Raw genomic sequence first — 25286 nt, 5'->3', positions numbered from 1 at the left:
AGTTTTAATTAATGAAAATGATCTGTTACATATATAAAATTACAATAATCTGAAATAAGAGTTTAAAAGCTTTAAAATGATCAGTCAGGGGCATTACTTAAACAAGTAACAATTAAAATTACCTATACAAGTAATGTTGAAAACGAGGCTAATTTAAATATAACTTATATAAGTTATTTTTCTGAATATTATTTGTATAGGTGTCCAATAATACAAATTTTACTAGTTTTAAATAATTTTCACAGTCATCTGGTTATTTTTCCCTTGATATATAAAAACTAATTATTCCGAAACATAAATTAACTTTCCGACGCACTTATCTTTCATACCAACGCTTCTGGGTCAAAGATTGGTCTCTTGGGACTATAACATTATCATTTTCCTCTAAAATCTTCAAGGTAGACTGATATACATAGATAGATACTTATTATTTAATTAAGACCTGAAGTTATTTATAATTTGTGACCTAAATCACTTACATATGTGCCTTAGATAAGTGTAATTGCTATTTTTTTCAAAAATGTTTTAAAATAACCTTTTCAAGTAATATTTTTGTCATTTTTTTTAAGGTAACCCTTTATCGATATACTCCTCTCAAATCTGATAAATTCTTTATTTTATGATGTACAATAGTGTTTAAAATCATGAAAACTACATTTAGTCTATGTTTCTATTGAAAATTAAAATAATTGTATTAAGTAATTTTATTATTTTTAAAAACAAAAATTACTTATATAAGTAATTAAAAAAATAACTTGTTTAAGTAACGCTCCTGACTGATGATATACAACACTATATAATATAATTTTTAATTTTTAAAATTCACAAGATGAATGTGTCGTGTCCGTGATTTCACCAAAGTAACACCAGTAACGTGCGACGTTTCAATATATATGAGAATAAAAAATTATCGAGAACTGATACTAACATTAATCTAACCTTTAGAATCAGTTAATCCTGATCCAAATGCAGATATGATATAATCCGCCTTAATCCTGATAATCTCCTCTTCATCTTCTATCCAGTTACCATCATCATCTAGTTCTGTTCTTACAAACTCCATACCTGATACTTTACCATTCTTAGACATCACCTTCCTGGGGGACATGAATGGCAAGAATTCACACTTCTCTTCCCTGGCAAGTTCCATCTGAAAACATTATCACTTGAATATAATAACAATATGAATGTCACAAGAACTAATTATATAAATCTTTTGCTCTATAAAAGCCAAAAAAAAAATTGTCAAAAATTGTCAAAAAGCAATATTTCCGTGTTTGTATTTCATGTGTTTATTTTTTGTGTTATCTCCTTTTTGTTTCAAACATTGTTTATCAAATTGTAAAACACTTGATTGTACAAGTACATTAAGAACCTATTTTAAATGTTGCTCATTGTTATCCGAGTTTGGTTCTTATTCATATGTTTTTATAAATTCAGTACATTTTTAAAAAAACAATTTTCAATCTCTAAACATTTATAGGGTGAACTTTGATGGCACAGAAATCTTCGACTAGCTATAGATTTATTCTAATTTTTCTACTTTGTCTAGCTATTCCAAATTTTCGTATATTTGTTAATTGACCTAGATGAAAGAAAGTACACACAAAATCCATATTTTCCCAACATTTATCTAATAGCATACCTCTTCAGGAACAGCCCTGATATTAGTAAATCCTTTCCTGAAGACAACATACACCCTCTTAGCTCCACATCTTAAGGCTGAGGTAGCACAGTCAAAGGCTGTATCTCCTGCTCCTAGAACTATTACTTTACCATACATCTGAGGAAGCTGGGACTTACAAGCACACATACCTGTAATATTTTATAAACAAAATAACTAATCAACAAAGTCTTCTTTTTATATTTAAGGTTAAGGTAGAGAAATATGTCACAAATTTTGGTAAAATTTTGAATACAACTGAAAAAATTAATGCTGTGCACTGAAATGTTACTTAATGAATTTCTTTCAATGCAGGTGAGGATTAGTATAGAAAGCAAATAAAAATAGATGAAAATGTGCCTAAGGATGTACTTAAGTGAGGTTAAGTGAAAATTTATAAATTAAGACATCAAAATTGATACTTTCAGCCAGCAAAGCATTCACCAAGAATAGAAGTAAGCAAAAAATATTGATAGGTCAAGGACCTCCTTTTCCAGATATTTTAGATTTAAAATATGGTGGGAAAAGGCTGATTTGGGCTTTTACCTTATATTTGCATTGGTATTAGGATTTCAAAACAAAAGAAAGAAAATCAAGAATCTTCTTAAATTTTGGTAAATGGCTTTTCGTGAGCTATTTAGTCTTATATGAGAAAATAAATTGGTGTTATGGGGCAAAATAGTTTACCTGGTAGTGTATTGAAAAACACCAAGGAGTCCGACCATTAGACATGAATTCCAAAACCTCACCCAAGTACATCCTTAAATTTTCTATACCACTATGTCCAAGCCAAAAATTGTATCAAAAACAAAATTAAACTTTTAATAAGGCCATTTTTTTTTTATTTGTTGGTTTATGGATCCGCCGACCCTATTTTCCACGATTTTAAAATAAAAATAACTAGAGGCTCTAAAGAGCCTGTGTCGCTCACCTTGGTTTATGTGAATATTAAACAAAGGAAGCAGATGGATTCATGACAAAATTGTGTTTAGGTGATGGTGATGTGTTTGTAAATCTTACTGTAATAAACAGTCTTGCTGCTTACAATTATCTCTATCTATAATGAACTTTGCCCAGAAGTTTCAGTGGACAATGTTAATAAAAATTTACAAATTTTATGAAAAGTGTTAAAAATTGACTATAAAGGACAATAACTCCTAAGGGGGTCAATTGACCATTTTGGTCATGTTGACTTATTTGTCAATCCTACTTTGCTGAACATTATTGCTGTTTACAGTTTATCTCTATCTATAATAGTATTCAAGATAATAACCAAAAACTGCAAAATTTCCTTAAAATAACCAATTCAGGGGCAGCAACCTAACAACGGGTTGTCTGATTCATCTGAAAATTCTAGGGCAGATAGATCTTGACCTGATTAACAATTTTCCACCATGTCAGATTTGCTCTAAATGTTTTGGTTTCAAAGATATAAGCCAAAATATACATTTTACCCCTGTGTTCTATTTTTAGCCATGGCGGCCATCTTGGTTGGATGGCCAGGTCACCGGACACATTTTTTAAACTAGATACCCCAAGGATGATTGTGGCTAAGTTTGGTTAAATTTGGCCCAGTAGTTTCAGAGGAGAAGATTTTTGTAAAAGTTTATGGACGACGGACGCAGGATGACGGACGACGGACGCCAAGTGATGAGAAAAGCTCACTTGACCTTTCAGGTCAGGTGAGCTAAAAACAGTATTATTTCCAATTTTTATTATTATTTTTATTTTTTTATTTTTTTTTACCTCCAACCCTATATTTTTTAATTTTTTTTTAAATTTTTTTTTCCGACCTCCTACCCTTCCTTTTTTAAGAAGAATCCCGTAAACCAACTAATGAAAAAAAGTGGCCTAAAGTGACTTATCAACATATATCCCACATCTTCTTTTATCATAAGTACAAAAGGAACATAAGAATAACACATATGTGTGTACTAACCTGCTTTGCTACTTGATGTCACTTTTGGTAGATAATCTTTTGATGTGTAGAATCCCATATCCTCCGTTAGGTTTTCAAATATGGGTATCTTCTTAGGATCAGGTAAACCTGTAATAAGACATTTGTTACATTATGCTTTTAATAAATATTTTAACAGAAAACCTCGAAAAATTACAACTAATGCATCACTTTTGTAGGGTTATTGATTGGAAATTATCTGTTGAATAAAATCTCATTGCTAGAGAAAATTATAGATATATATTATGTAAAAAAATAAAAATCCTTATGTCAAGAATTGAGAATGATGAAAACAAATTGATCATTTAATATTCAATAAATTAGAATAAACAATAAAAAATATTGAGAAAATATCATTGAAAAAGGTATAGTATCCTTCTATGGCCAGGATTTTTTAATTTGTTGGTTTACGGATCCACCGATTCCTAGAATAAAAATAAAATTGACTTTTCATGCTTTTTTATTCCCGCCGACCCAAACAAATACATTATCCTTGAAAAATAATTAAATTCTTCTTTTTTTATGAATGAAATGCATGAATCACTAACAAAAATTGATAACACTCTCTGTTGTGAAAAAATAAAACTTCCAGTTTACGTTTCTGAAAATAGACAAATCAATTATAACTGACCTTGAAATGTCGTTTACGCAAATAATTTTGCGGAACGAAATCTGTGTTTATAACCCATTACACAATAAGTTCGTTTCCCTTATTTGTCATCAGTCTGTAAGATGCATAATCTCATAGAAATAGACTTGTCCAAATGTGGACAGGTGGAAAGCACCTTGGAAGTAAAAGTTCTGAATATCAACAAGTCATTTAGAATTTTCATGTTTCATGGATAATAAAAAAATAAATCGTCCATTTGGATTAAAAACGGGAATGCATGAGACTAGATTAACCTGATATTCTCGTTTTTTTCGTGGACGAGTTTTATGACAGCTGAGCAAGAATATTTCATCGAACTAAAATTTGAAATAATGACAAAAAAGCATAAAAAACATTTTGTTAGAAAGGTGAAATGTATATTTATTTTGCTTTTTTTTTTCTGTCTTGAAAGATATTTTTTTCTTCTTTTTTTTCCCGACCTGACTTTTTCATGGGGAAAATCCGTAAACCAACAATTTAAAAAAACGTGGCCTATATAAGCTTTAAAAGTTATACCTATGCCAAGGAACACAGCCTCATAACCATCATTTTTTAACTTCTGTATGGTCATATCATTTGTGTCCAATGATTTACCATTCACAATCTGAAAATTAAAATAAAATTCAGAATCACATAAAATCATGCATCCATGTAGTATAAAGATTGTTTTAATTTGTTTTACAATAAGGATGGAAGTGTACAGTGTAATCACAAATGTTTTTGTTGAGGTTTTAATATGGTTACTTTGTAAATGCATATTATCCTTGAAATTGAAACCAAATGAACACATTAATAGATAAAAAGCCTTAATTTCTCAAAACAGAAAGGAAGATTGTAACCCACAGTTTTGATTTTACTTCAAAGACAAAAACAAAAACAAATCGATTGCTGTCTCATTGATGTTATCCCCACACCTCCCTTTATCAATAATAATCTGTAAGTTATTCACACCAAATAAATTACCTTAACTCCCAAATCTTTCATCAATTGGACTTCAAAGTCAACCACACTATATGGTAATCTGTATTGTGGAATTTCTGAAGAGCTGAAAAATGTAAAATACTAATAAATTACACTAATGGTAGTGGCATTGTGTTAAAGTAACCTTACAACAAGTTAAAGTAACCTTACAACAAGTTAAAGCCTAGTGTCTGGCAGTATCATATATTACATCAACAAAATTAATAATAATATACAATTTTAACTGTCTTCATACTAGTCAAAGTGCAATAACTCTGACAGACTTTGATTTGATTTTACATAAAGCTTAACAGGAAAACCTGCTTTTATTCTAGATGTTAAAAACAAAAGAGGAACAACTATAAATGAGCTGAGCACAGGAGTTCCCTCTCAAAGGAGTAATTGGCTTGAGCAGACTTTCAAATATATCTTTAGACAACAAAAATTAAACCATTAACCGAAATATGATAACTATTAAAGCACGTGTATGAACAAAAAAGTCGAATGCAGCTTGAATTTTCTTTTGTCTTTTTATCTTTTGCCCTCAGTGTAACCTATCCTACAACTTACATGATTTCTGCCTCCTTTGTATCAAATTTAAACAGGGAAGCAAATGTAGTGTTAAATATCAATCTTGTTGATGTCAAATAAACAGAACATTCAAAAAAATTCCATTTACTGAACCATAAGTATTATTTTCGATGTCCTTATATATAAGTATTCCCTACCTAAGTCCTCCAATATATTCTTGTTTCTCAAAAATAGTCACGTTGGTGTATCCAAGCCTGGCTAAGAAGGTAGCACAGCTAATACTGGCTGGTCCACAACCAATCAAAGCTATCTTAGCCTGATAACTCTCAGGAAGCTGGTCAACAGGAGGTAGTGAGGGATCTCTTATCTGAGGTATCTTCATTTGCTTGAACACCTAAAACAAAATTATAACTTCTATAAACTGTATGATACCATGTCAGCCTGATAATAAGGTTGAGCTTGCTTTCAGTAACTGTAGAAATTCTAGCTTTGGTACAATGTACAATATTGTTTATTATTCATCATGTTTGCACTTAGGTTTCTGTTTCTGTTTTGTGTTATATTTTGTTTTTTCGAGTGAAGTGTTTTCTTTTATGCCGAGTTGCATTGTACTTTCTCTAATGTACGTTTTGTTAGTAGACTATAATCAATTCTAAAAGAAGAGGAATTGTTACTCATTATAAGTAGTTCAACCACAATCTCTTACAGTATCTTCAACATAAGCGGATCCAGGGGGCCTGGAGGGGGCACAGCCCCCCCCCCCCCTTTTGTGGGAAAAATTTGGTTGATTTTACAGGGAATCATTGAAGCATGACTGGAGCGGCCCTCCCTTTGGAAAAGTTTTGGATCCCCAACTGTTCAAGGTTGAAAAAACAAGAAAAAAATATCAAAGATTTGATCCCAATTTTTCGACTTAGCTTTCTTGTGATAGACACTGCTGTACTCAATGTTGATAGTTAAACAAAGATCAAAGGTCAATTATCAAACACATGACTTACCTCTGTAGCAAACTGTTGAAGTCCCCCAATATTAATGGGACCTTCCTCTGAGGCATATAAGTTACATCCTCCTACACAAAGGTCAGATGTAGGACATACCATACCACAGGTCAATCCAAGAGGGTTGTCAGAAAATATATATTTAGCAGATCCATAATAATTCTGTAAATAAATGGAATATTGCAAAAATATGTCAGCACTACACATAACAGGCTATTATTTAAACTTGGAATTATCATTAATTATGGAATTTGCATAATTTCTTGTGTTGGAATTTTTTTGATAAATTCCATGTTTATTTGGTATTATAATCTTTTGAGCGGTTAATAACACTTTCCATAAAATGTATATTGGTTAGATAGTGTTGTGCGCGGCACAGTACATTCTATTAGAAATATACTATTTTCTTTGTAATAGAAAGTGTTGTGCGAAGCACAGAACATTTCAGTACAGAATAAACATGGAATTTATTAAAAATTCAATAACAAGAAATCAAGCAAATTCCATAATTAAAAATAATTCCAAGTTCAAATAATAGCCTGTTACATACAAAATGTATCAAACAGTGTGAAATGTGTTAAGATTCTTCATCCATGATCAAATCAAATACACACTTAAGATATTTTACACTTATTTTACTCAATAGACAAATCATTGTGCAATTTATCAAGTCAATTATATATGACAAGAAATATTTTTAAAGCAGTCCTACAATAAAAGTTTTATAAGAGAAAGCATTCATTCTATGAATGTCATAGAAAAGTGGGCAACTAACTTGTTGTGTTTTTATGTTAAAATACAGTATGGTATAAGCCCAAAAAATATTTACGGTACTTACTGACTAAATATAAAATTTGTCTTCATATTGTACAAGTAAAAATAAGACATATATCATACCTTGTTAGAAATACTGGTTATGAAAGATTTGACATCAAGCTGAGTTGGGCAACTCTTCTGACATGGTGCATCAGCACATTTCAAACATCTGTAAGTTTATTTTATTAAACTAGTTTACAATGTCATCTTACACATTTAGCCATTTTGTTTTCGAAAACCAGTTGACTTAAATGTTGACTCTTTAAAGACACAAAATACTTATGTTCTGAATAACTTTTGAGTTGTATTTTTAGATAGTTTACCTTTCAATTCAATTCTTTGATTACTTTAAAGAAAATAATGCTCAGCAGCACGATGCAATGTAGTATACATAATATACATGTATATATATACAATAACTGATAAATAAATATAAAATGCATTCATAACTGATAAATAAATACGTCCTAGAATAATAATGATCTTTATTAAGTATTTGTTACTAACAAGTCTATATTTAAATGCATGGAAAAGAAATTTACAAAGGTTATACATATGTCTTTTACATTTTCGTACTCCATAACTGTACAAGCTTGAATAATGATGAAAGCCTCTAATAATATGGCTTAATGTACTGTCTCCTTATTGCATTTAAAAAATCACAAAATAACTCGAAAATACTAATAAAATAATCTGCTGGTTTATATAACAATAAATGATTATGAATAAAACGTTCAACTGACAGCAAAGATTTTAAATTGGAAAAATGACCATGAGTTGCTGCTATCGCAATCTATATCTGTGTCCAACAAAACTGGTTAATTTCAATAAGTTATTTTAAAGTTTTGTATGAAATATATTTCCAATTGGTTTTCTTTCAAAATTCTTCTTAAATGAAGATAATTCAGTAAAGACTGAAAAATATTAAGTGCATGTATGATCCTTAAAGTCATATGAAATGAGTGAGTGGTGAAAAATAATGTTTATCCATTTCTTGAACCAATGCATGTATACATCATTAACTTAGTTCTCTGTGCATGATTTTATCATTTTTTACGCAAATATATGGTATAATTGCAATTTTTTTCTCTCTCTGTCTGTTATGATTTAACAAATATGGCTGCTCATTTAATGCCATATTTTGAAGTCAAAGTTAACCCATTGTCACTTTATAGTAAATAAATAACAAAAAGCATGGGTATTGAGCACGTGTTTAACATGTACAATGAGATAATTGTTTATTTTTATGACAGATTCATGTGTATTCACTATTGCGATCACCAGATTTTTACGAGGAGGGTTACGCTCAGGTCACTATGCATACGGAAAATATTTCAATGAATTGCTTCCTGGAAGCAAGCAATTAAAAATAATTAAACTTCATCATTATGTGGACAAATTAAAGAATTTTCATCAGAAAAAAAGTATATGTTCATAAGTTGTATAGTGAAAAGTATCCATTTAGTTATAAAAAACCTATATGCATTAATTTTTTTAATTTGAGGTTTCTTATGACTTTAACTGTGGTGATCTTAAAACAGAAGATTATCTTATGTATTGCACATGTATGAATGGTCACAAACTGCAATTGAACTTTTGCATAAGTCAAAAACTTCCTCATTTTAACCCCAAAGCTCCAAAGTTGATATGGGTGCATTTGGAAGACAACAATTATGATAACCTGTCTCACTGACTTTTATCCTACATTTATAGATTATCTTATGTTGTGCTGTTATGATGTTTTATGCTCTACCTGTAACATACCTGGATGCTTCTTTTAATGCACCTCTTTCACTCAATGTTGTATGTTTTATATCTTCAAAGTTCTTCTCCAAAGTTGTTTCACAACTCTGCAACAATAAAATATACATCTTTCAATCAGTGCACAAGACAATACAATTTTTTTATAATGTTTATAAAGCATTACTATATGACTTTCTTCTTTTTACTTGTAAAAAAATCCCAATAAAACATAAGGTACATTTTATATAATCATGATAATGCTTGACATCAAAAATTAAATATCCTTAGAATTCAGTTGTATTTTGATTGTTGCTTGAGATCAAAATGGACATTTCTGTGGGAGCTGCTAGCTATGAAATATCATGAATATAGATGTATTTGTACACTTTAAAGTATGAAACTCTTGGTTTATTTTCAATGTTTACTTCATCAAATTACATGAATAAGAAATTGTTGCCTTTTAAATGTGTCTAATGTCTTTGAGCTCACAAATTTAATTTGTCGCAAATAGATAGGATGTCTCTCTAACAAACTTTTAAATACATGTCCATGTGAACTATAAATATCATCCATTAAGACTACTGTTATACAAGTGTTAGTTGACACTATTGACTAATATACTATATTATAGTGACTTACATTACAGCCTTTCTGCTGGTTCCTTTTCCAGTGTTGTTTGTTCTTCTGGGTGGAAGCACTTGGTACCAGGTTGGCATTTTGATGAATTTTAGGGTTTAAAGCTAAAATGTTCTAAAAGAAAAAAATATATAATTTTTAATCATTATGTATCACTAAATTAATATTTTGGGCAGCTTAGATTTAAAAAAAAATATTATTGGTTAGGACACTGTAATGCCCTTTTGAGATATAGAATTCATGAATTTCATGAACAGGAACACAGATTACATTTATCAGTCAGAGCTCAGACATAAATAAGTCTGAATTTGCTTTTGAATCCTATAGGTGTAAATTTGTAAGTTTAAGGAATTGTCTCCCTTTAATGCAAGACAAAATACGACTAAAATATTTAAAGTCAAATATTGTTAAGCAAGAAATAATTGACCAGAATCAAAAGTTGCAAATATCGACTCCTACAAGTCGATAAGTTACCAAAATTAGTTAACTTCAAGACCCACTCATATTTATAAAAAGGTCACGCTTCTAAATCAAATAATGACCACATTGAAAAAAAATGCTTTGTCTTCTAAAGAAAAATATGAATGAGTCTAAAAAAACGGAGATACTGTTAATTAACCTTACAATGCAACCACCTGGAGCCACACTTAATGAGGTAAAACATCTGTGTTTAGAAAGGATGTTCAATTGGATAATTAAATATAGATAGCTCAAGTCCTTGTGAACTCTCAGACAGCTATTTGCTGTCATAGGTGGTGTACTTTGGCCACCAAGTCAAATTAAGTTTTTTCATCAATATAAATAGACCTAAACAAGTCTGTCATTTTCTGACTTAGATAAGTCTAAAATTGAAAACACATTTTTAGCATAAATACATGTTTTGACTTCTGTAAGTCAAAAACAAAAATCGACTTGTTAATGTCTGATCTCTGACTGTTTATAAGCAGTGTATTTCAAGTTTTAGTATTTCTTTTTTATCATGATAATGGGACCTCAATCGAAAAATAGTATGCATCCCATTTCTCTAATAATGGAGGAGTGAATTAATGTCCACCCTACTTGCTATTTACTTATATATCATGTGTACCTGGTGTATATTAACACAATGAAGTTATAATGTGGTACAGATGTTGTTTATAAAAGATAAACTCAACAATTCCCAAGAATAAGGTCAAATGCAAAAGGACAGACAATTTGCATTTAAAGTGCAAAATTATTTGTGCATTTTCAGAAATCACAATATTCATTTTTGAACATGATTGCCTATAAATAAGCTTCAATAAAATTATGCACCAGCAGAGGTAGCATTTTCTTAGCTATTTAGTAAACATATTCAACCGACTAACATAATTGTCCTAAATTTAGTCCAATGAAATAATAATTTGTCATATATATCATGTATATATATATACATGTTATAAATGTCTAACATGTTAAATTAATGATGTTGTACTTAATATGTCTAATAACAACAATATATGTAACGGTCCACAGTACATAAATATCATGATATACCATGTATACAAATACATATTTCAAGGATAAAACCAGTGACTTCCATTCCATGTCAAATGTGATGGTTGCACTGGTAAATAATGAAAAAAAGAAAGGAAAACATTTGCACAGATTTAAGTAAAATGGAAATTGATGTAGCAACAACATATACATGTACATGATATAGTTTTTAAAGAAAATCTAAAGAGTTGAAAATGGAGATTTGATGATTTTAAGACGATATAAGAAATGTTTTCACTTTATGTTTAATGTGCTATCTATCATTGTCTATACAAATGTTCAACAATTTGAAAGAATTCAATCAGTAATACTTCAGACAATAAAACATGATAAAAGAGATTTTTAGTTACCAGGGTTTAAACTAAAAATCTCTTTTATCATGTCTTTTTATTCGGTTATATTCAACCAGTCCTAGATGCAAAGTTAAGCCAAAAATCTGTGACATAGCAGATTTACTGTTCCTTGACAATGATGACCTTAAAAAGTAAAAGGAGAGGTTAAATCAGGAGTTTTTTTCTGTTTATTGACAATTTATAAAGACTGATGCATATAATTTAAACATGTTCATAAGACATTCTCAATTTTTTAACATGTTTGTTCCATAAGAAGTTTAACAAAACTAATGTAGCTTAGGTGTAGTTTGCATAAACTAGTGTGCATATACAATGATATGAATTTTGACCAACTTTATTGTTCTAAATTTAGTTCTACTGTCTTACAAATGTCATAAATATAATTAGTGTCTAAAAAAATTAAATTAATGATGTTGTCCTACAGTAAATTTTAAACATCAATGCAGAAATTACTTTTGTCATGACACAACAACTCTAGCATATTTCAATGGCAGATCGAGAAATTTTCTTAAGTGGGGCCCACTGACTGACTTAGAGGGGTCCAGCTCCAGTGATTCCCTATATTATCAACCAAATTTTCCCCAGAAATGGGGGGGGGGGGGGTGTTCCCAGAAACGAAGGAGAAGCATCAAAATTAAGACAATAAACTGACAATAGTTAAATTGATTATAATTATATAAGAGTGACTGGTATTTACAGGGAAGAAGAAAAAGGCTATAAATATCAACAGTTAACACATTATTAATGTTCATGATCAATTAAAAAAAAGAACACAAACAAAAATTAGGTTGCATATTAAAAGAAATACAAATTATACAGATGTTCTTAATAAAAGACAATAATTAATATACTTTATGGTGATTTTTATAATGACTGGTAGACTGCTATTTAAAAGTACAGTCAAATGCTTCAGTGTTATAGTGGACTGCAATTTAATAAAATTGAAATCAAGATTTTTATTAATATTTTGTATATAGGTATCCCTTAATGATGTATAGCATGGACAGATTGAGAAGAAATGGTATTTATCCTCAATTTCCTGTCTGTTACAGGATAAGCAAATGTGTTTACTTCTTTCAATGTTGGTATAAAGCCGTCTTTCAATTGCTATGAAATGCACACTTAGTTTAAATTTACTGAAAACTGATCGGTCAGTTTTGAATTTACATGTTTTACATATTTAACCCCGCGGCATTTTTGCACCTGTCCCAAGTCAAAGAGCCTCTGGTCTTTGTTAGTCTTGTATTATTTTAATTTTAGTTTCTTGTGTACAATTTGGAAATAAGAATGGCGTTCATTATCACTGAACTAGTATATATATTGTTTAGGGGCCAGCTGAAGGACGCCTCTGGGTGCGGGAATTTCTCGTTACAATGAAGACCTGTTGTTGACCTTCTGCTGTTGTTTTTTCTATGGTCAGGTTGTTGTCTCTTTGATACATTCCCCATTTCCATTCTCAATTTTATTTATACATAAATTGGAAGTAAAATATTTAATTTACTTGTAAAAGCAAAAGAAATGGAGAAAAAAGTTTAATGCACAAATACGAAAATTACCTTCATCATGTTCATGACCTTAGGTCATAGCAGAAGAGTAGAAAGAGTTGCTTTAGAGACATTGAACCAAGCCAGATACTCAGACATGCAATACCAGAATGCTCAGCTTAGAAAACTATTTCCATTGCATTTTGAGACAACATTTACTTTAACTCACGTTTGTATTTTCAAGAATAATCTGCCAATGCCAACTGCCAAGTCAAAAAGTCAAAAGAAATACACTTAATTATATTGCAATTATATTGTATGAACTTTTAAAACATTTTTACCATGGTTTTGATTAGTTGCTACAGATGCATATAGATACATTTGTATGTCAGTTTTTCATATTTTTTGTATTTATCAAAATCAATTGACACTTGGTTTAATATTTAGTATTTTATACAGAATACATTTTTATTGTTTGGATGACTTGTAGGAAACATACATAAGTAACTAAGAGTACTTTCAGTGTCTGTTTGTTGGGATGTACAAGTACCCGGCAACATCCACTCTGTGTTTATGTCTCATGTATATGTTTTTCTATATGTATCCATCTGATGCCTTTTTCAACTGGTTTTTATAGTTCTTTCATATGTTGTAGAGTGTCATAACATTCTGTTTGCATTGTATGGATTTGCCTGTCCCCCATCAGGAGCCTGTACAGTAATTCAGTGGTTGTCGTCTATTGGTGTGTTACATATTTATATTTTTTGATAATTTTTTGGTACATTAAATAGGCCATTAGTTTTCTAATGTGAATTGTTTTACATTTGTGATTTTGGGGCCTTTTCTAGTGGACTATACAGTTTGGGCTTTACTCATTGTTGAAGGCTGTATTAAAGGTGAACTGTAGCTGTTAATTTCTGTGTCATTTGGTCTCTTGTCATGCTTGTGGAGAGTTGTCTTACTGGCAATCATAAGCCATTTTACAAAACATGCAAAAGGGGTTCCAACTTTTTGTCCCCATTCAAATGCAGTGATCAGATCGGCCAAAAAAAAGGGGGTGGGGGTCCAAGCCCCAGACACCCCCCTTGATCCCTTATCTGTACCAAGCACTTCATCAATGGTTAGTGTTTTCTTATCATTGTTTACAGGTTTGAGGTTGGTGGTCCACTTTATCTCACACCAGTAAAACATAATCAATCTTTGCAAATTCAAAACTATACCCAAAGGCAGTCCCCCCCCCTTTTCGTTGGAAAAAAATAATATTCTTCCCAGGGCTAGTCCATAAAATAGCATCAAAATTATATTCAACTGTATTCCTGGGATGCTGTTTCAATCGGCTTAGATAACATTATTTATCCAAATCATTTTATGATTATGCAAACACAGATATGTATATCATATGTCCAATATCTGGGTCAGTTTTGTCCAAGAGATAAATGCATGAATTAAGAAGTCAGTGCGTGCAAATAAACGCTTATTAACGAAAGAAGGTTAAAGTATAGTAATATATAAATGTTTATTGTCAATGCAGTCCTACCTCTATATCTTGCACATCCCTGCTCAACAACGTGGCCATGATGCTGAACTTGTTTACATATAAATCCGGTCAGGTCAACCTTCAGTCATTGAGCTAGTCCATTGTATCGTGTTAATTGTAGAGGGGAAGTAGGAAGCGCAATTATTCCAGTGCACCTGGACTGAATACAACTTTTTTTAAACCATAGTCTTTTTTTCTCATTTCCTGTATCTTTTCATATAATTTGTTCCCGAATCGCTAATATGTTAATGTTCATTATCGATTTATATGCGATTTGAGATAACATCTTGTGTAGGATGTTTACACAATCTTTAAAATGAATCGATTTAATAGTGTGTCCCAAGGATACATTCGTTCAGATTTAATAAACGGTGTACATACTAGTGTTTACTAACTTTAGAAAATATACCAGTTAAAATATCCAGTCCATGTGTCCGTTATTACTAAAAATAGAAGTCCAATTATATAATTATGCCTCCGCCTTATTTATTCACTACTTATTTTTCATGCTTTATTTTCATTTATTATTTTTGTCCAATCCGGCTCGGGTGACACATTGATAATAAAAAAGAAAAAGAAAAATAGCAAAATCAGTAAAAGGAAATGGAAATAGAAAATAATGCCCCGAGTTCATATATTATAGGACTATAAAAATAGCAAAAATACGGAGGTATTTTCCAAGGCCACAGTGACTCGCTCCTCCGTTCATCATAGGATTCAATTTTAAACTTATTTTTTTTAATTTAGTATTTTGTATTATTTCCTATTATTATATTATATTAATTAGAATTAATTTACATCATTTATTAAAAAGAAAAGGTAAATGAGCAGGTGTCTTTTTCTAACCATTTCTTTAAATTAAAATATCTTACCAAGTATCATTCAATAATATTATAAGATACGTGAAGTTGAATGAAATAGTCTATGGCGGCTACCTCATGATAAACAATAACTGTGATTTCGGTAATTTCAATTCATGTTGACGAAAATCAAGGTCACTTGGGTAAACTTGATACCAGACATTCTATGTAAAAACACTGTTATTCCATTATCAGAACTCTCCTGGAAGAAATTAGTCAAAACAGAAATCTCAGCATTTTGAACTTTGAAACTTAAAGATGTTCACAGCTCATCAGATGTCATCTCTTAAAGGAGTAGCCGGGTCCAGTAAGGGCCGGCTTTGGCCCCCGAAATTTCAGGTTCATCTTATGAAAGATTTTGGACACTTTTTAAACATTTAAGTCGATTCAAGTAGTTTAAGTGAAAGATTTGAACAAATTTAGTCATTAAGACGCTCAAATTCAAATTTTTTTAAAAATCTATCAAATATAGCATAATATGTAACTTTGCAGAAGGTTTATATCAAAGATGAAAGTGGCCGCATCCGTTTTCACTCTTACTTTTATCATGTTATGTATTAACATCAAATACAACTTACATTTATATATCGGAATGAACACAAACGCGGCCACTTCCTTTTAAGACAGAAACTGGCCGTCTAAAATTTAACTCAAATGCTAAAATTGTGACAATTTCAGTAATTTATTATGAATTAATGATTCTAGTATCCTATATATGTACATTGTATTGTCAAAAACAGCCAATATTTATCTAACAGAAGTATTCTACTTTCCAAAAAATATCTATACGTTTACTTTTTAGCAATTTTATAAAACTGCTATATTTTGGGTCCAAAAAGGGGTCTGACTTACTGAACCAACACCTTTCTGAACCTAAACTTTTGTAATGCAGAAACTACAAATCCTGCATTGAGACTTATTAAGGTAAAAAATATTAGAAGTCCGTAAAGCCACAACTAAGGTTAGGATCCTCACCGGGACATATACATTGTACAGGCCGTCAAACACATGTTCAGCCAATATACAATTAACCCAATCTGCTTGAAGGCTGTTCAACAGGGAAAACGAGAATATCTTAAATGTCTCATTAAAACATGGCATGCTCTTGGTAATAAGAGTTGTTGTCAATTTGGTTTAAATATGCTTATTTGAAATGTTATAGAATCATAATTCTAGTATTGTATCTCCGATATGTAATATTTATATCGTGATTTTTTTTTCTGAGAAGGGAATAACTATTATGAAAATTTCCTACATTGAATAAATAATTTCTCACAGAAAACTATAAAATCGTATTAATATTTCGAAGGTACCTCCCTTTATCCAGAAGAAATGCAACATTACAGAAAAAAATGTAACTATTTTTAATATAAGGATTCATAGTTCAAAGTACAAGTATATATTTTTTGGCAAATGTCGTACCATATAAAAATATCGAACAGTGAATAACTTACATTAAAAAGGGTAATGATTTATCACTGTATAGTCTGAGCTAGAATTATATTCTTGTTTGACCACCCTGTTTTTTCCCAAACTCAATTTGGGAATCAGATTACTTTTTTTTTCTTTTCTTAAAAGAGGGACGAAAGATACCAAAGGGACAGTCAAACTTATAAATCAAAAATAAACTGACAACGCCATGGCTAAAAATGAAAAAGACAAACAAACAAACAATAGTACACATGACACAACATAGAACACTAAAGAATAAACAACACGAACCCCACCAAAAACTAGGGGTGATCTCAGGTGCTCCGGAAGGGTAAGCAGATCATGCTCCACATGTAGAGGTGCTGCTGGAATGTTGCTAGTACTTAGAAATGGAAAGTTCACAATTGGAAAGCTGAAATCATCTCTTTTGTCGTAAAGTTTTGTTTTCAACCGACCCTCATTGTAAATTTCTACATGTACATGTAAGTCAAGATATGAGGCCGACTTAACTGTAGCTGTAGTATCCTTTATCTCTAGTTCGATGGGATATACGTTTGGCGATTAGACACTTTTTAAAAATAGAGTTTCGCCGAAACTTTCCTTACGTGCAAATAGAAACGATATTGACTAATATCTCAATGGGCCGGTTTTTTCAGTAAGATATTGCAATAAAGCAATATTTGTATCATTTACAGTAAAACAAAGCAAACAACGGACAGAGAGGCTGCATGCTTGTACGCCCAACATCAACATAATAACTGGGGTTTCAATGTGATGCATAATCATATTACGACTTGGTATACTTTATGTATTCTTACATAGCTATAATCTTCTATTTCTTTTGAACTCGTGACTATTGAAAAGCTTATTTATAATTTAAGGTGGTACCTAACACTTGAACTTAAATTAATTTGGCTCGTTTAATTTTCTTAAAACTTTGACAAAGTATTTACTTTGACCCTTTGACAAAAATATAAAAATTTCAAAAAAATTGAACCAACCGTTTATTCCAAAAAATTACACTGGTTATATAGCAGTTTGACAAACACTTATTTTGATCATTGAGAAGCTTAATATTCCCTTATGAACACAATTTAAAACGATCTGCTGATTTTACAGAGTTATATCCCTGTAGTGTTATGTACCACCTTAATATGAATGTAAACAAGCATTGTACATTTAATACATTTCCTCTTCAAACTACAGAACATTGTACGAATGATTGCGTATATAAATTTCTATCAAATTTTGATAATACATTTTTTTTTTGCACCAATACAAAAATTTAAATGTATGTTTTTTAAACAAGATAATTTAAAAATATAAATTACTTTCGGTTACTATTCATAAATGGAATGACGAAGAGCATTGAACCGTTCATATTGGATTTAAAATACGTATAAAGTATAACACGTTTAAGTTAGATCATCATCGGACGGATATTAAGTTATCTCACCATGAATTCAATTATTCCAGACTGAAGTCAACATTTACATATATAGTACAATAATAGCTGCATCTTTCAGCAATACAGAGGTAAGATGATTTATAAATCTTTATGGATATTAATGTTTTCGTCTTGAACTATGCAGTTAAGACACACATGCATATATTTTTCATGCTACAGGAACACCCTTAGAAAACGTAAACATTGTACGGGTGTGGTCCATTTACAGAACTTTGAAGTTTAAAGCAATAAATAACTGGGAGTTGTGTATTTTGTTGACACAACACCGACTCTATGACTAAGTAGAATTTTCTTACTTTTCTTTGCAATGGATATATTCATAATAGTGCGCTCTTAACGTAAGTTTTCATTTATTGATTTGTTTTCTAATAAAGTAGTACAGACTTAAAATATTAATTTATCATAAAGCTTCTTCGCATTGGTAATAACGATTTTCCTTATAAAACGTCTTGTATCTGCAATCCGTCTTAAAAATTGTCTTTTAAGTTTCTAATTCATTATATAGCTTTCTCGGGAGTTTTGATGGTGTTGACATAAAATATATGCTGCATGTTATAAAGAAAGGGCACAAGGGTTTCATGATTTTTACATTAAATACTGTACTGTCAGTTTAGAAGGCATAGTTTTCGGGGTACACTTTATGCTGTACAGTCGTTAACATAGGACACCAAGTTTTCGTCAAAACAAAGAAGAAAAATCTATACAAACACAGCCAAAAAATAACTTACGTGTGTTTGTATCAAATTGCAGGAAGATTTTGTATTAATAATTTTATTTTGAAATATGAACCTTAGGTTTAAATCTTTGTCTTTTAAACATTGTTACGTGTGTAATTGTATAAAATAAGGTTATGTGGAAAGAAACCTAGATGTATATTAATTATTGATCATCCGTGTATTCTAAAACGAAATTAGAAATTGCGATCAATATTAGAATTGAATACGAGGATTATATACATACAGGAATAAATATTGAATGAAATGTGTTGGATTGGTATTTTATTAATATCCGTCTTTCAAATGCATGACCGTAAATATCTTAAATCGTAATTCGAAACTTGTTTTGTATATAAAATATATTGTCACGACAGGCCATATTATCACTGAACATGCTACAATTTTATCATTAAAATACAATTCAACTTAAAAACTGTGAAATTGTATAGGTGAAGTTTGCTAATAAAACCAAGTCACGCTCATGACTACATAGAAATAAGTGATAACTATTAAATGATATTAGAATGGATCATCTGCGGGAATCTACATAGTCATTTTCAGTATCACTTTTATGTAAAGGTATGTACTTTAATTTTGTTTAAAATATTCAGAATCACCATTAATGCTACTGAATCAATAGTTTGTTGTTAACAATTTTTCATGCAAAAAATGATTTGATGGAAATGAATTGGCGGCGTGTGAACAACGGTGAACGAAAACCAAACTGAAATTTCGATTACACCGACTAGTATATAATACATAGATATAGGAAGATGTGGTGTGAGTGCCAATGAGACAACTCTCCATCCAAATAACAATTTAAAAATTAAACCATTATAGGTAAAAGTACGGCCTTCAACACGGAGCCTTGGCTCACAACGAACAACAAGCTATAAAGGGCCCCAAAATTACTAGTGTAAAACCATTCAAACGGGAAAACCAACGGTCTAATCTATATAAACAAAACGAGAAACGAGAAACACGTATATATTACATAAACAAACGACAACTACTGTACATCAGATTCCTGACTTAGGACAGGTGCAAACATTTGCAGCGGGATTAAACGTTTTAATGGGCCCAAACCTTCTCCCTTTTTCTGAAACAATAGCATAACATCACAACATATAAAAACATACGATAAAATATCAATTGGCAGACTTAACTCAATCAAAAAACGTATGATTGTTTTGTTCATAGTCATGGTGTTCTGTCTTTCTTCGATTTTGATTTCTTTTATTGTCCCAAACCACCCCTTTGATATCTTTGTTGTCTTTCCTCGATTTCTGATAGAATATTTGGTTGCCTCCTTGGTATATTCTTATTTTAAAATTACATGTCATTGCTAAACATATTTTAATATACTGCAGTTGAGACAGTGACACAAATTACAGAAACAGAACCTGTTTTTTTTATACAGCGTGGTTTTGTAGCGATGTTTTGTGACATTTCAAGGCAGAGAACGCTAATATCATCTTATAAAATGCATTATTTTAGAATCTAACAAGTACCGTATCCGTTCTTCACAACTTACTAGACCCGACGGATCGAGGATAACGCAGAGCATGACAAATTATAAGAGACCATGATGAAAGACCATACATCAGGCTATCATGATCATGTTTAGTTTGTTGTTATTTGTCATTTGTTAGTACGTCTAACTTTTTCGGAGGAGTATTTGGTTGGGGGTTGATGTCTGTTTTATAGTAATTCTTGCTATCGTATAAATGACTTTCCAATATCTCATAAGAGGGGAGGCAGGTTGAGCCAAAGTTTAATACTAGTTTACATTTGGCTGTGTTTATTTCGTCCGAAATACCAATATAATTGAATAAAGCACATTTTTCTAACTTGATTTCATCAGCCAACACAGCTTTATATTTGAAAAAAAACTACTTTGTCACGGGCTTTGCTCATTGTTGAAGGCCGTACGGTTACCTATAGTTGTTAAAATTTCTGTGTAATTTGGTCTCTTGTGGAGAGTTTTATAATTTTCATTTGCAATCACACCATATCTTCTTTTTTAAATTCTTAGTCAAAACGGCTTTATTGTTTAGTTTTTCTAAAATTTTGATTATTCAATGGCTGGTGTTAAATGAACTCGTGTTCATTGGCATCTAGGATTATATATTTTGGTTACTGCATTGTTTAATTTATCCAGCATCTCCATCTACTCATTCAGTCATCTCACCACGATGGACAATGTCTAATTAGCAGTTATTTCAACATTAAGTCATTACTTTTATGTCATATTTAACCTTTTAGAACTACTACATAAGTCAACACAGTTATATTCTCCTTTTGGTTGCCAATGACTCGAAACATTGAATGTGCATGAAATATTTGCCAGTGGACACTTGGCAATCAAACATTGAAAAGAAAGTGCTCCGTCACACAGACATCAACATACATTTCCCACCACAAATTCAATTTTATCTTTTTTTAAAGATATCACACTTATTAATATCTTTCTTGAACCGCTTTTAAACAATATGATGTTTTTTTCTTACTGTTACAGGTTAATTCATCACCATGTCAAATAATCAGCGAGATGATCATCACTACGACTCACGACAAATGGTTCCACAATCTGCTCGAAGTAAATCATCGTCAAACAGTTCAACACATAAAGGTTTCACTTTTGACCCAATGAAAAACATGCATCTATGGACAATGTGGAGAATAGGAAACACGGAAAAGATTGTGAATTTCACAAAACACAGAGAATCTGAAGTTTATTTACAAAACGAATTTCAGCACGGAATCTTTTCTGGAGTACCGTATGGAAGTCCTACATTACTGGTGCCACCCCTTGCCAGCAATATAAATGTCACAGAAGCAACAAAACGTAGAGCAACAGAGATGATGCATTCAAACGAAGGAGACAGTGTATTGAAAGCAGGACAATTTATTTATTTTGGACTACCACGAGTTGCTCTAAAGAATGGTAAATCTCAAATAGCACCGTAGATCGATTTTGTACGAAATAGCCCTATATTGTTACTGTTAATCATCCAAATTGTTACTTTTAATCATCCAAATTGTTACTTTAAATGATGCAAATTGTTACTTTAAACGAACGAAACTGTTAATTTAAATTATGCAAATTGTAACAACTGCATATTTTGCTACTCACACAGATGGAATTGTAATTGTTATCATTTGTTGCCTGAAATCGTCATTCTTTATTATATTATAGCATGATTGTTTAAACTAAACTATTATAGCATACTCAGCTCTAAGTATTTATTACTATATAGATATAAAAATGTATAAGAAATATAAGAAACTCATATCTTATCTTTTATCTGGGTAAATTGCAAAAATTTAAAAAAAAAGCAAAAACTCTTTTTTATCGATCGCATTTTACCTAGTTTGTATTAAAGACATTGCTCAAATTTCATTATTTTTAAATTTTCTATTTCAATGAAATAATACCCCTTTTAGACACCTGAAAAAAAATATAAACCCAATAAAAACTGCATATTTCCAGATAAAATTTCTACCACTTTGAATTAACGAGTAAAATAAAATCTGTATATTACGTTATTAAATTATAATCCTGGTACCTTTACTTTGATAACTATTTCTTATGGCGTATTGTAATAAAAAGTTCCCCGATTTTTCTTCTTTTACACGTAAACGACAATAATAAGGTAGACGAAAGTAAGTTCGCCTTTGAGTTTTACATTTCCAACTTTGATTGTTGATGTTTAACATATTGGTTTCTTGTCATATATGAATTGCAGGTTTTGTTCAACAAAAGAGGAGGAACGAGAGAATTTAAGAAATAATCTGATATTGCCAAAAAAAGAATTTGCAGCATACTTTTCATATTATACGAGCTGTGTTGTTTTAATGTAAATTATCATTTTCAACAGGTTGCAATGTGGTATTAAATCGGAAATCATTTTTGAATCACGTATCACTACAGATTCATCATAAACAGCACGGGTCTGTTAGTCATTGTAGTTCAAATATATTCCATTGATTCCTTACTATCATTATACTGTTTTTTTATTTTTTTTTTAATAAAAATGAAAAACCAAGTGACGAGATACACTTGAAGTTAAAACGCCGATGTCACTTTAAATATTTGCCTTGATTTTACAGGTTAAACTCCTTAAACCTTTCGAATGCCTTTTTTCAATGGCAGCTTTATTTTGACATATGGAGAACTTGGTCGTACACCAATAGATACAGTAATAAAATGAAGAATGGTGTGTTTTTGGTTTTTCTCACCAATGAAAATAAACTGAGCAGTATACCTTATCAAATTATGTTCAACTTGAAAGATGATTACACTTTCAATTGGATGGATTATATTAAATCGATCCTAGACAATGCCGGCCAGCAATCCCCATTAGATATAAATCAACTAAAAATCGTACTGACAGAAAAACTAAAAGATTTTCATTCAACAATGGCAGAGTCAAATTGACAACTCATCCAGAGGAGAATTTTATGGACTTTTTATAACAATCTTTGACTTAGAAAACTATCTTTTAAAATTAACACCACTCGAACGTAAATATATCTCAAAATTAAGATGTTGCAATGTAAAAATTCCAGTAGAGCTGGGAAGATGGTATAACTTTCCAAAAGAAGAGAGGGCATGCAATCTGGGTTTAACTACAATTGGCAATGAATTCCATTATTTATTTGACTGTAATTCTTTATTAGAAAAAAAAAATATCAAAAATTAGCATATTTCCAGAGTACTTTGTGAAATATCCGAGTGAAGCAAAAATGAAAGGACTACTGTCATTGACAAAGAAAGTGTCCGTTGTGCAGAGTTGCTATAGGTGACGAATACCATTATGTAATCGAATGCAGCAGTCTCTTGACAGATAGAACACTACTTATTGACAAGAAATACTTATTGAACTGTAATTTTTAAAATTTAAAGCTATTATCAACCAAAAACCGAAATCTAAACTTCGAATATTGATCTGATGTTAACCTGTCGGCTATACTGATCAAACCGTTGTTAAAACTCATATTTAATGCTTCCTCAACAAATGTACATATAATATATATATATTATACGCAATGTAATGTAAACTAATGTGTTTTTCTGTATACCTTTGTACAACTTAGGTGATACCAGAATAAAATAATGTATAAACAAATATTAACGTACTTAAAAATGTGTCTTTATTCATTTCAAAGTAAACTTAAATATTATAAAATTAAAATATTATAATATAAAGTAAATGAATTTTCCATATATTTCATTTCTAAGTTTTTTTTTTGTTTTTTTTTGTTTTTTTTTTTAATTGTATGTGATTGTATTTTGTAATAAAGCATATTGTATTGTATTGTAGTGATAAAAATGCTGACCCACAATAATCCTAGATGAATCATATTTCATTTCTGAGATGTTTTGTACTATTTTTGATGGATTTTTCGAGGGTATCGCCAGCTCAGTAGTCAGCACTTCCATGTTGACTTGATTTTTGATTTTTTTTTTTATAAACTAAGGCTTTTCTACCTCATGAATAGATTACCTTAGCTGTATTTGGCAAAATAGTTAAGAATTTTTTGTCCTCAATGCTCTTCAACTTCGCACTCTATTTGGCCTTTAAAACATTTTTTGATTCGAGCGTCTTTTAAGACGAAACGCGCGTCTGACGTATATATAAAAAAATAATCCTCGTATCTTTGTTGGTTTGATTGCTGAGAATACGAGCAGATATGGACAAAAATGTAAGTTACTGGTGTATCGATGTACATCTGAGTGCAAAGAATATATTGGGTATTCCTGTATTTAAAGTACTTCCAACCTCACAGGACAAAAAAACAGGGTACTCATGAAATAAAAATGCATCTGACCTCACATTAATTATAATAAGACGTAATTCAAGAAAATATATAATAGATGCTAAGAAATAAAAGGGTAATTTTCGTTCAAACAGTGATAGAGCTTCTACTTGCTAAAGACTAATGTGTAAATTTTCCTAACACAA

The 25286-nt window shown here is 30.7% G+C and overlaps 2 protein-coding genes across 2 annotated transcripts in view; one reads left to right on the top strand and one right to left on the bottom strand.

The window, feature by feature from the left end:
* LOC134685253 (dihydropyrimidine dehydrogenase [NADP(+)]-like) overlaps window positions 1-15129 on the bottom strand; it is a 30578-nt gene extending 15449 nt beyond the window's left edge. Inside the window, exons 1-11 of the mRNA XM_063544804.1 lie at window positions 14843-15129; window positions 9957-10067; window positions 9339-9424; window positions 7656-7743; window positions 6759-6920; window positions 5958-6154; window positions 5233-5314; window positions 4786-4873; window positions 3603-3710; window positions 1646-1815; window positions 940-1150 (exon numbers count right to left, since the gene is read on the bottom strand). Of these exons, the coding sequence (XP_063400874.1) occupies window positions 940-1150; window positions 1646-1815; window positions 3603-3710; window positions 4786-4873; window positions 5233-5314; window positions 5958-6154; window positions 6759-6920; window positions 7656-7743; window positions 9339-9424; window positions 9957-10067; window positions 14843-14881 (1342 nt within the window). The 5' untranslated portion in view covers window positions 14882-15129. The remainder of the gene's footprint in view (window positions 1-939; window positions 1151-1645; window positions 1816-3602; window positions 3711-4785; window positions 4874-5232; window positions 5315-5957; window positions 6155-6758; window positions 6921-7655; window positions 7744-9338; window positions 9425-9956; window positions 10068-14842) is intronic.
* Window positions 15130-18419: 3290 nt separating this feature from the next.
* On the top strand, window positions 18420-23734 carry LOC134685252 (uncharacterized). The gene is made up of 3 exons (XM_063544788.1): window positions 18420-18669; window positions 21836-22264; window positions 23431-23734. The coding sequence occupies exons 2-3, from the start codon at window positions 21850-21852 to the stop codon at window positions 23433-23435; spliced, it is 420 nt and encodes a 139-aa protein (XP_063400858.1). The 5' UTR covers window positions 18420-18669; window positions 21836-21849; the 3' UTR covers window positions 23436-23734.
* The last annotated feature ends 1552 nt before the right edge of the window (window positions 23735-25286 follow it).

Source organism: Mytilus trossulus, chromosome 1, assembly GCF_036588685.1.
Source record: "Mytilus trossulus isolate FHL-02 chromosome 1, PNRI_Mtr1.1.1.hap1, whole genome shotgun sequence".
Classification (NCBI taxonomy): Eukaryota; Metazoa; Mollusca; class Bivalvia; order Mytilida; family Mytilidae; genus Mytilus; species Mytilus trossulus.
The sequence above is the reverse complement of the archived record's forward strand: the minus strand, read 5'-3'. Positions and strand labels throughout refer to the sequence as shown.

Excerpts from the sequence above, each read along its gene's own strand:
- LOC134685252 (XM_063544788.1), top strand. The coding sequence starts at position 21,850 with ATGTCAAATAATCAGCGAGATGATCATCACTACGACTCACGACAAATG.